The sequence below is a fragment of the Lycium ferocissimum genome, chromosome 6 (assembly GCF_029784015.1).
Source record: "Lycium ferocissimum isolate CSIRO_LF1 chromosome 6, AGI_CSIRO_Lferr_CH_V1, whole genome shotgun sequence".
NCBI lineage: Eukaryota > Viridiplantae > Streptophyta > Magnoliopsida > Solanales > Solanaceae > Lycium > Lycium ferocissimum.
In genome coordinates, this window is record NC_081347.1 from 12353624 (window position 1) to 12365964 (window position 12341).

Here is a 12341-nt window from a genome sequence, read left to right on the forward strand (position 1 = left end):
TGATATGAGAAAAGGTAAAAGTTTTAGCAAATGAAAATATTTGGGATATGATAATAACAACTACAGGTGTTTTGGGCTAATTCAACCAAAAACGTTGCCTGGGCAGTGGTTGAATCATAAAGATCATCATTTACTACTACTACTATTATTACATGGGTTTATTGCTACATTTACTTGGAAGGCATTTTTTTAATTCATTAGTTAGTATGAAAAACTCATAAAAATCTAAAAAAAGGAGAAAAAAGATAAATGTCAATGGAGGCCATAGAGAGATGCCACATAGGATTGTTTATGCCTAGCTTTATATTATATATAGATTTTTTCCTCTCGAGTACAACAAGTGTGAATTACATTACCACCAACATTTTGTTCAAACAGACTTGCCTTACAATCTACATTTATATAGGTATTCATGGAGGAACACAATAAATTATCATAAACTTACACGTTTAAGTTTGAGGGTTATGGACATAAAAGGAATAGGAGTTATGGAGACTATCACAAATATAGGTTATGAAGATAAAGAGATAGTTATGAGAGGAGAATAAAGAGATAAATATGTTTCTTGACTTAAGAGAGGAGAATTAATAAAATTAATTTTAAGAGATTTGTGGACTGTGTTCGGGACGGGGAAGTTCAAGGTTCTAATTAAAGTTTGCAAGATCAATTTTCCCCCTCATTTATTTTATAGGAGAAATGAAAAGGTAAAGGTTTTAGCAAGTGAAAAGATTTGAATATGATGGTAATGATAAAAAGCGCTTGGGTTGATTCAGCCAAAACCGTTACTTGGGAATTGCTGCAAAGATTTATCATAAAGATCTATCATTTACTGCTGCAACATGGATTTATTACTATATTTACCTAGTAGGTATTTTTTTTAATTCATTAGTTAGTAGAAAATGGAGAAAAAATGTAAAAAAGCCACAAAAAGATAAATAGCAATGCTGGCCATAGAGAGGTGTCACATCACCTTGTCTATGCCTAGCTTTATATTATATATAGATACTCCCTCTGTCTCAAAATATTTGTCGCTTTTTTCATTTACACGCTCATTAAGAAAGCATTTATAAGGGTAGCATTTTGACTATTATACTCTCTTAATATATTTCATGTAATCTCTCATCAATTAATATCTACTCCATCAATGGTGAGAACCTCTTAAATGTTGCTATTTAATACAAGGGTAAATGGGAAAAAGCTACTTAATTTAGTCTTGATTAAATAAAACGACTAGTATTTTTAATAAAGACGATAAATATTTTGAGACGGAAGGAGTAGGTAGATAGATTTTGTATATTAATTTCTCATTTGTGACAAAAAGAACAGACTAATTTAGCCAGTCCAACCATTGAACCTGCAAACATCTATTGTTTTTCTTTCTTTATTTGCTTGTGTTTGAGAATTTGATGCTAATCGTGTTATCCTTGTCCACAAAATTATACAATTGAAAATAGAAGAAACATTAAATTAGTTAAGTTCTTAGCCCAACAAAAAACAGTGTTTTCTTAACGAAATTAATCCCTCGTAATTGCTAAAAATAATTTAATTCCTTTCAGGGGAGAATGGAACACTATTCTACAATATTGACAATTGAAACTGCAGAAATTCAACAAACGGCAGTAAACCACACTTGACACTTACTTTTGCTTTTTTAAAAACAATGCATAGAAAAGGTGAAGAAGAGGACAAATTTTCCTGCATATGTTTTTCAGCGTGACATGAGACAAAGTCTTTGAAAACTGATAGCCAACCAAATCCGAACCGAACGACGACGATGGCGCGAGTGGAGACTCTTCTCAACTCTTTAAAAGTTAGAAAAAGTATTTCTACTATATATAAGCATACTAATCATGCTTTTTCTATTTAATGAAGGACAAAATTTCTTGGTAAAAACAATTTATTTAAATTTTCTCTTCCCTCCATTTGCCAATTCACACCTCAACTTAAACCCAACAAACCTATCTCAGAAAATGTACTGGCCCAAAAGTAGTACTCCCAGTATTATATTACTTGTCTTTTGTCCATCTTCAAGAAAAACTGCTTGAAAAGTTCTTACTCATTATAGCTTTCTTTCAGGTGAAATTGTGTAAAAGAAGGAAAAGATGAAGGATTAAATAAAACAAACTTCAATTCACCAACTGTAAAAAACAAACACATGGACAATTATGTTTGAACTTTTGAAGTTAAATATTTTACTTGCTTAGGGTTCTCATTTTTACTTTTATTAAGAAGATTCAAGAGATTTTCTCAATAATTATAAAATACTGTATGTTTATAACTATTCTTTTCACTTTTGTGCCAGATGCGTTTTCAATTAAAAGAAATGCATAGCTTATTTAGCTTAAATGATTAAAAATAATTTATATATATGAAGTGCTAAATTTGATTTTGAGAATAAGCACTTATGTTTTGAATCCAAAACAATAAACACTAATATTCCCTTCGGATAAAAAAGAGTGTTCACTTAATCATTATTTTTTGGTTAAAAAAGAGTGTCCACTTATCAAATCACGAAATAATTAACCTTACTTTTTCATAATTAGTATTAAGTGACTAAATCCCAATACCTATTTAATCAGGGATATTTTAGTCAAATTATTTATTTTTGCATAGAAGTTAATATTCTATTGAAAGATGTGCAAATAGCTAAGTGGATCTTTCTTGTTTAACCCGAGAGAGTAATAAACACTTGGTGTATTTTCATAAAGACGTGCCAGTAAGAACTTCTATGTTTAAAATGTAATGACGTTAAAGTAATTTACAATTTTTTTTTTATAAATTTAGAAGTATCTTCACATGTCAAAGATTTAATAACAAAAATAAAAGCAAGAGAACGTTAGGGGTTTAATTTTGAAAAGATTAATTTGAAAATTACGAAATGTATTAGGATAAATAATACTAGTAAATGATTCGAACAAAATAGGCTCATAAATTAAAAATATTTGTAAATTAAAAGTGACTAAGTTATATAATAATAATAATAATAATAATAATAATGTCTCAGTTCCAAATAAATTAGGTAGTTAGTAATCACGTTATAGGTTGGTCAATTTTAACTTAAATCATGTGGCTTACAAGTAGTAGTATTTTTTATGTTTAGCAAACGCATTTTAAGTCAGAAGCTTTTAATGAAATGGTCAAATCATCCTATAATTTTACGCTAACACTCATGGAAAGCTCAGAAATGGAGGGAACTATCAATGAATAAGATAAGTATTAGCCCGCCAACAGAACAGCCAAACCCACCAATCCACCACTTGCCAAAACACAAGGTTTCCTTTCCGTCAGATACAAACAAAACCCCACTACCTTCTAGAGAGAGAGAAAATAAATTAAAAAATATATTTTAGAGAGAACACAAAAGCATCAAAATCCATTTGCTGCGTCACAGCTCACCCCTATTAATTGGAAAACAAACAATCCTACTAATTAACAATTAATTAATCTAACAAATATCGGCGAAAAAGTATTAGGGAGAGCAGATTAGGCATAAAATTTCACCTTATTAGTGAAGGTTTGAATCCTCACGTTATAATTCTTCCTTCATTTTTCCTTTTCCTGCTCCCTATATAATAAAATAATTAAAAAAAAAAAGGCATGACATAGCAATCTTCAGCTTACCGAAAATATAATCCTAAATAGGAGGATACGGAGGTCGATAATTAGGTAGAAAGTTATAGTAAGATTAATATTATTTTCGTCTTTTTTTTTTATCTTATATTCTCGTAATTCTTGTTCTCAGGTTTTTATTACTAGTTTTTTTTTTTGCCTCGGTTTTTTACTATTCTCCTATTGTTACTGTGTTTGTTTTCATAAATTACTTTGTATCTGCTTTATCTGCGCCGAGAGTTAACCTCTCTACCATTTTTTTGCACGGATTGCCCTTCGTTTGGGGTGGTCTTTAAATTTTGCCACTCAAATTTGTGGTCTTTAAATTTTGCCCTTCATATTTGTGGTCTTTAAATTTTGCCCTTTGCTTGGAAAGATGAGCGAATACATGAAATTAAGGTTCGAACCCCCGCTCAAGCATAAAATAAAAAAATAATTTCGCAAGGCGGGGACTAGGGGAGTGTATGCTCGGATCCGCATACAATCTTTAAGAAAAAGTTAAAGTTTACGGATCCGCATAACTAAAAGTCCGCCCTCGAGAAGTCTGGGGGGCGACTTTTTAGTTAAACATAACTAAAAGTACGCCGAGGGGCATATAAAATTTAAACTTTGCCTTATAAGGCAAACTTTTTTTGGTTGAAAGTCTATTTTATTCCATCCAAAAAAACTTGTATAAGACAAAGTTCAGTGACCTTGTTCCTTCAATCGTACATGGTAAAATTCCTACTCACTAACTTGTATAAGTCAAACTAGGAGCAACTATTACATTAAAAAAACAACAACCGAGTTTTAATCAACTACACTTAGCTAGGGATAGCAATTCATAGCAAAGAAGAGCTCTCTCGCCATTTGAAATTGTTCCCTTGGATGTGAATATGTTGTGCAATCTCTGCAGTCTATCGGGCAAGAAACCGAGTATTTTGAAATCCGAGTAGGTTCCTTTCTCTCCAAAACCAATGCCACTAGCATACCAAAAATGCGCGAAGTAATGGAGCGGTGGCACCGGTTGTGTCAGCAATGTGTGAGATCCATGTGATTTCATCTTGCCCGACCCTATTCTTCTAGTGTCTCTACCCATACCAACAACTGCTGTACCACAATCCTTTTGTGATGGAGCATTCAAAATAAAGATGGGAAAATATTTCTTGGGTACGCCTTGAGAAGATGGGAAAATATTTACGAAGTCTATCACGATTTGCTAATCTACCTTGTATTGCCAAAGTGTGAATTTGTATCGGGATGGACGTTTGGTTGTAGCATAATACTTTTCCATGTAACTTTGGTATATATGCTTGAAAAAATACATATATATCTTCAAGGAAAGTTTGCCCATAAGGCATAAGTATGCCCCCATCGGCGTAAGTTTGGTAAATCTTAACAAGTTTATGCGAGGTAGGGCATCACTTAATGGGCAAACTTTTTATGCTTGAATCCGCATAAACTTATGAAGGAATTATCAAAGTTATGCGGCAAGCATACTTATGTCAAGTCGCCCATAAGGCATAAGTATCGGTCCCATAACTTTCTTATTCATTCCTATTTGTATCTTGGAATGGGGCATAGCGAAATTTAAACTTTGCCTTGCGAATTTTTTTTTTAAAATTTTAACTGTGGGGGTTCGAACCTGAAACCTATAGGATTTAGCGAAGGGCAAAATTTAAAGATTTCAAATATGAAGGGCAAAATTTAAAGACCACCCCAAAAGAAGGGCAATTCTGCGAATTGCCCCCTCTCTACTACCATACGGTCTTACTGAGTAAGGTCTGCATAAATGAACATAACATATATTATCCTCAATAATTAAATACCTTATGAAAATTCATAAATTCTTACCATAAAACCTATTTATAAAAACTAGAATATTATTTTACAAATATATCCATTATGATTTTTATTTATTTAATTTTTTTTTATGTTTCTCAAATTTTTTTTTTGAATGCCACGCCGCATACATGATACTTTCTCCAGACCCCACATACAAGATTACACTGGATATGTTGGTTCATTGTTGTTAATTAATCTAAAAAATAAATTAGCAAATAAACAAAACCTAAAACATAAGCCAAAGAGAGAGGAATAAAAAAACATTATTCCAAAAATATCCTCCAAATTCTTCTCCCCTTATTTGCTATTGTCTATCTGTTTTCTGAAAGATGACTCGTAACATCATTCATCATCTAAAAATCTCATCTCATAATAATCAGATCTAACAAAACAAACAAAAAAAAAATGCTTCTAACTACGTCGTCGTTTCACTCCTATCCTCCTTCTTCATCGTCATCCATAGATCTGCTGATGTTGTAATTCCAAATACATATTCTTTTTCTTCATAATTGATAATTTTTCCTCAATGGATTTGGATGAATTTCGATTGATTTTATCGGAATCAAAAGTATCTATATGGACGATGATTGACGCTGCGATTTCCGTTGCTGCCGTTGACTTTAACGATGAATTGAAACATCGCCGTGACGGAATCGTTGAGAAGTTGTATTCCACGCGGCGCCACCAGAGCGTCGACGACGACGTCGTTAATGGTCAGCAGCATAATAACGGGGAGAGAGATATGGTGATGAATAATAATAATAATAATAATAGTAAGAGTCCTTTATTAACACCAGAGTCAAATCATAGTAATGATGATAATAAGAATATTGATGTTGAAGTAGAAGAAGAGGAAGAAGATGTAGATCCATATGGTGGATTGTTTGATGATGAACAAACTCAAATTCTTACTATCAAAGAACAACTTGAAGATCCACAACTAGTAAGTGTATATTTTAACTTTCTTTTTTCAAAGAGCTTATGTTTGAATTGATGAGCTGATGGTGATTTTAGTTGATTTAACTTACGAAAAATATTATCTATTGATTCAGTCGGATGAGGATGTGGTTGACTTGCTTCAAAATCTAGCTGATATGGATATTACATTCCAAGCTCTCAAGGTGAGTACTTTGCTACTATTTGTTTTGATTGAAATAATGGTCAAAAACGCACCGAACTGTTACTTTTTCTAGAGTTCCTATCTGAACTATCAGGTGTGCGAGTTTCTTACCTGAATTATCGCCAGCTATTAGTTATTCCCTTATCCTACCTGAACTATTACCATAGGCAGGAAAAGTGAATAACTTATGTTTTGATAAATAGTTGGTGATAGTTCAGGTAGGTAACTCGCACGCCTGGTATTTCAGGTAGGTAAACTCACGAAAAAGTGATAGTTTAGGTGTGTTTTTTACCATTATCTCTTTTTGTTTTGTTTTGCATTTATTTATTGTTGTTTTTTCAATTAAGATATTGTTTGGATTGAAATTTTTGTTAGGAAACTGATATCGGAAGGCATGTGAATCGACTGAGGAAGCATCCATCTAATGAAGTTAGGAGATTGGTGAAGATGCTTGTGAGGTGTGAATTTTTCATGATTTTTGTTATGGTTTTCTTGGAATGAAGCAGTTGAAGAGTAGTTACAGCTGCAAGATTATGTGATCCCCTTTTTTTAGTAAGAAGTTCGTGTGTTTTTTTTTTGTGGCAGAAAATGGAAAGAAACTGTTGATGATTGGGTTAAGTTAAACCAGCCTGAGCAACATGGGTCTTCAAATCTTATTGGTAATATCATCAACACAAACCAATTTAGTCTCTCCTTTGTGTTTTTTGTCTCAACAAAACACACTAGATAGATGATGAAGGTACTGATGAGTTAGTTTGTTATGGTAATCGGGGCAGCTGCTGATGGAGATTCGCCCCAACAGAGTGTACCGAAGAATCAACAGAATGGTCATTCTCAGGTAAATTTAAGGAATTTACTAATGTGTAGTATGTTTTTCGGGTTGTACGAGGAAAGGGGATGGCAAATTGAAAGAAAGAGTATATGGTCGGAGGAGCATTTTGTTGCGGATTCTGAGTTTGACATTCTGTATTTACTTTTTTTTTTTTTCTTCTTTTTGAATTTTACAGGTTCCTGACTTCGCATACTCACCGAATCCTCGAAGTGAGTATCAGACTGGAATCTGATTCCTAACTAGTCAATTTGATCCTTTCGCGTAAAACTAATTTGGTATGCGTTTGATCGACTTTGACCAATTGTTTTCCTTTTAGATGGGAGTTCGAGCTCGGACAGGAATAATTCAGAATCGGAGTACAAGCCTAAACCAGTTCCCCAGCGGAACGTAACCCCTGCTAGACCACTGCAGTCTGCACCTAAACCTATTTCTGCTCCTGCTCCAAGTGTATTATGCTCAACTCTTTTATACTTACATGGTTTAATACGACGTTTTCTCTTGCTAGATTTTGCTAAATTGCTGCTAGTTAAAGTATGTTGATTAATAATGAGATGAATGGGTTGCCCCGCTCCTATGTTAGAATATAGCGCACGCTTCTCTAACCTTGAACCTCTTTCAGTAATTGACTAAAGTTAAGTTGGTGTAGTTTAGCTCAACTACTCAATAAATAATAATGGTAGCAGGTCTACTTGGTCTATAGTTGACTACTGTTGCATCATTCATGTTCACATGCATCTTTTTCCATATCAGATATGGTGTTTTAAGTTTTAATTGCTGCAGCATCTATTGCTTGATGATCATGATCCACTTGTGTGATCGGAATATTACTAACTTGGTCTCTGTGAATTAGTTGTGTCTGGAGGGGGCTAACTATGAGCTTTTCCGACTTGCCTAATAGATAAATGCAATGCAGCCAAATTGGTTATTGCTGCTGAGACCAGCATAACAAACCATATATTCTTGCTGTAAATTAGTAGAGTTTCAGTACCGCAGGCTGTCTGATGGGCTGGGAGTTTTAGTTTGGAAGTTTTTAGTTTGGAAATTGAATATAATTTATGTTTTACTGGGTATTTGCAGAGACCTCCTCCAAAGGAATCAGCCATAGATCTTGAAAGGTTGAATTCAGCAAGAAGGCGGCTTCAGGAGAATTACCAAGAAGCACAAAATGGTGTGGTTTTGGATTTTGGAATATATTGCCGTATTATTAATAATAGCAATAGCAAAAGTAGTAGTACTAGTAGTATTCTGTTTACAGTTAGTTGCTCTTTTTGGATTATTGACTATGGTTTGTTTGTTGGTGTATTGTTTTTGCTTTGTGAAGCTAAAAAGCAAAGGACAATACAGGTGATGGATATTCATGAGATTCCAAAACCAAAGAACGGCTTCTTTGCCAAGAATAAAGGCGGCTTTCAAGGCAGGCATCATCGTTGATTTTGTCACAAGCCTGTTTGTGTGTGTACAATAGTACTTGCTCTATTATTTGCACGCATCTGATCTGGTCTTAAAACACTCTGCAGCTTTGTGATAACGGGATTTTACCCAACTGGTTCATCCCTGTTACTACGTTTTCTGTCCAATCAAAAACCATAAGCTTTTCTATTTAGTAGTACTTCCCTTCTACTTTTGGTAAATAATCTAAAGTTTTGTTGGTCGTTATTTGCACTTCCCCCAAAAAAGATATACTCCGTACTCGACTTGGCATTTTAAAAATTTCCTCGAGTGGTTTTGAAATTTCCGAGTTGTCTGGGGCTTCTGCACCAAAGAAAATTGCGGAGAATGGAAAGTGGACATTATTCTTTTTTCTTGATTCCAATTTTCCATTTTTGGGGAAGTGCAGATAATATTCTCTAGCATACTCACCCTTTAATTGGGAAGGAAATGTGAAAAATAACATAAAGAACCGAGATATAATAGCTATTTTTAGCACAAGGAGAGGCCACCCGCCTGCTCTCCTGAATTTCCTTCATTCCTCACTTTTCAAATACAAGGGTTAATAATAAGAACTCTACCGTCCCGAGTAAGTGACAGCTTTTGAATTTCAAGATTTGAACTTGAACTTTTTCTTTGACCGTGATCTTTTTATATACTTAAAATCATTTTGAATTATCCTTTTTATGAATTTTCAAATATGTAAATTTTAGTTTACAAAGTTTTAAACTATTGAAATTTGAAAGATGCCAAGTTAATTTAGACATAGGAAGTACTACTTCTTTAGCAACTTTCATCAAATTGATTGTAGATGTCGTTTTTCAGTTTTTTCACATAAAACAAAATATTTTATTAGTCTCAATTTGCCTAGCATGGTTTGATAAGAGGAGTTTATAAAGGAAAACAGGATTTTTACTCGCAAGCTAAATACAAGAGTCGCCCTTTTTTTAAAAAAAAAAAAAAAGGTTGCAACTTATACTAGTTTGCTAGTTTCAAATTCTGCCTTCGTTTCTTTTTTTTTTTTAAAAATAAAAAAATAAAAAAATAAAAATTGACTAGTTTATTCCTAATTTTGCTCATAAAATCGGTCAAATTAATCATCATCAAATAGGAAATTAGATTGGAGGCAGTATTGATATTCGTCAAAGACATTTGGAAAGAAAAAAATCTGTTGTTGTAGGCTTGTATCCCTTAAGGCCTAAATACAATTTTGACTTGATTAACACCTACAATGTTGAACCAGCGTTACGGTGGGAGCATCAAATCCTTGTTACCTCCAAGCTTTTCCATAACGTAGTAAAATGCACTAACGGGTCAATTGATTTTGTAGTTTTTTATGAAATTGTTTCTAGCAATATACTCCCTCCGTCTCAATTTATGTGATATGATTTGACTCAGGAGTTTAAGAAATAAAGGAAGACTTTTGAATCTTGTAGTCTAAAATAAGGCTAAGATATTTGTGTGGTTATAGATCATCTCGTTAAGCGTAAAAAGTAAAGTTTAAAATTAAATTATTACCAAATAAGAGAATGTATTTTTTTTTCGGACAGGCTAAAAAGAAAAGTGTATCACATGAATTGAGACATAATTTTTATTTTATATTTTATAAAAGATCTTTATTTTTATATAAAAGATTTTAAAATTACATAATTTTTATATATATTTTTTTTTAATTCAAATTGTAGACGATGTTTCAGCCATAAAAAAGCAAGCTAGAGGTCTACGGACCCCATACAGAAGCCCAAAAGTTGTTCCTCTCGTTTATTGGGGTTCAATTGTCCAGCAGATCTGGGCCCTCCTTCCTTGTTTACTTTGTATCTGATTTCATGAAGAATGGGCTGGAAAACGGGCTTATGCACTTGTATAGAACTTACCTTCTGGATCAAGCAGCTAAGCACATATATAGGCACTGCTATTGCAAGATATGTAGTGTAGCTGTCTAACACACGGCAGAGAGTTAGGAAATGGTCAGTCAACCAGTGTTATATAGTTTGTAATATTGGAGTAATAATATTTTAAATTATTGGGGTACTAGAGTTGAAATAACTAGTTTGGCTAAGATAGATGAAATAGATAAGATAAAACTTGTTTTGGGTACCACTGGTGAAATAACAAGTTGTTCTGGAGAACCAAGTTGGAGAGTCAATCTTTTTGAGGCAGTGATACTATCACTCCTCAAGCCTTTCATTCCTACTCTCTTCATCAGCTTCAATAATTGAAGTTGATGTTGAAGAATTAGTTCTTTCATCATATTTCTGTTGCAGAATTTTTTTCTTATTCCTTAAGGACTAATATTTGTTGGGCAATTTGCATGATTGTCCTTCGCTGGGGCGGTCTTTAATTTTTGTCCCTCAAATTGGTGGTCTTTAATTTTTGCCCTCTGCCTTTGCAAATTCCGCCTTAAGGCAGAATTTCGCAAGCCAGAATTCTGCCTTAAGGCCCAAATTCTGCTTTTGCCAAGGCAGAGGGCAAAAATTAAAAACCACTAATTTGAGGGCCAAAACTTAAAGACCACCAATTTGAAGGGCAAAAATTAAAGACCACCGCAAATGAAGGACAATCCGCGCAAAAAAAAAGGTATTTGTTAGCTTAGGAAACAACCACTGAAGGAAGGTTCCCGATTATGCGGCTAATCTTATATGGCCTAAAGGTGTTTGGATGAGCTTATAAGCTGATTTGACCATAGAAATATTTTGCACCTTTTGAATTGATTAAATTTTATACTAATTATTTCTTTAACATTTTCTATAACCTCTGAAATACCTCTAGCATATTACAGTAGTGAAAAATCAAATTAGCACTATATTCATTCCTCTTTCTACTTGTTCTTCCTAGTGTAGGATAATAACTTATGTAAGATTGAAATAAGACCCAGATTCCTATAGGAGGCAGCAATATAATAGTGAATTTTTCCACAAAGGGCGAAAGCCCAATAGAGCAGTGATGCCTATTTTGTCAAACACACCAAATTATGTCAACTTTTTTATAGAATGAATTTTGACACTTAAAACTAATTTTTTAAAAAAGTTTTATGTTTATCAACTATATTTAATCAATCAAGCAGGGATGTACATAATTTGGTACATGATGAATTATCGAATCGAAAGCGAAATCAAAAGTTTCAATATTCGGTATATTTTGGTACTCAGTATTCCTTATATCCCAATTTATGTAATATAGTTTGATTAGGCACCAAGTTTAAGAAAGAAAGCAAGACTTTTGAAACTTGTGGTCTAGAACAAGCCATTGATATTTGCGTGGTTGTAAATTATTTCATTAAGGGTAAAAGGGAAAGTGTTTTAAGTTAAATTATTTCTAAATAGAAATGTATCATTCTTTTTTAGAAAGACTTAAAAAAAAAAAAAAACACATAAATTGGGACAGAGGGAGTATGATTGTCATTCAAGTTTTGAAGAAATCGTAAAGTTTATCTACTAATAGGTTGATATGTAGTAGATTTGTAATGATATAGCAGCTGCCTTTTATCTTCTACAACTTCCTCAGACATACCACACAGCAGAGAGAAAT

General features: G+C 33.2%; 1 protein-coding gene across 1 annotated transcript; it reads left to right on the plus strand.

Moving 5' to 3' along the window:
* Positions 1-5695: 5695 nt before the first annotated feature.
* On the plus strand, positions 5696-8988 carry LOC132059345 (probable mediator of RNA polymerase II transcription subunit 26c). The gene is made up of 9 exons (XM_059451930.1): positions 5696-6376; positions 6486-6554; positions 6929-7011; positions 7139-7212; positions 7330-7391; positions 7561-7594; positions 7702-7832; positions 8463-8553; positions 8707-8988. The coding sequence occupies exons 1-9, from the start codon at positions 5960-5962 to the stop codon at positions 8814-8816; spliced, it is 1071 nt and encodes a 356-aa protein (XP_059307913.1). The 5' UTR covers positions 5696-5959; the 3' UTR covers positions 8817-8988.
* Positions 8989-12341: the final 3353 nt, after the last annotated feature.

Excerpts from the sequence above, each read along its gene's own strand:
- LOC132059345 (XM_059451930.1), top strand. The coding sequence starts at position 5,960 with ATGGATTTGGATGAATTTCGATTGATTTTATCGGAATCAAAAGTATCT. Across the intron at positions 7,213-7,329 it reads TGGGTCTTCAAATCTTATTG|CTGCTGATGGAGATTCGCCC; the intron begins GTAATATCATCA and ends TAATCGGGGCAG. Across the intron at positions 7,595-7,701 it reads ATACTCACCGAATCCTCGAA|ATGGGAGTTCGAGCTCGGAC; the intron begins GTGAGTATCAGA and ends TTTTCCTTTTAG.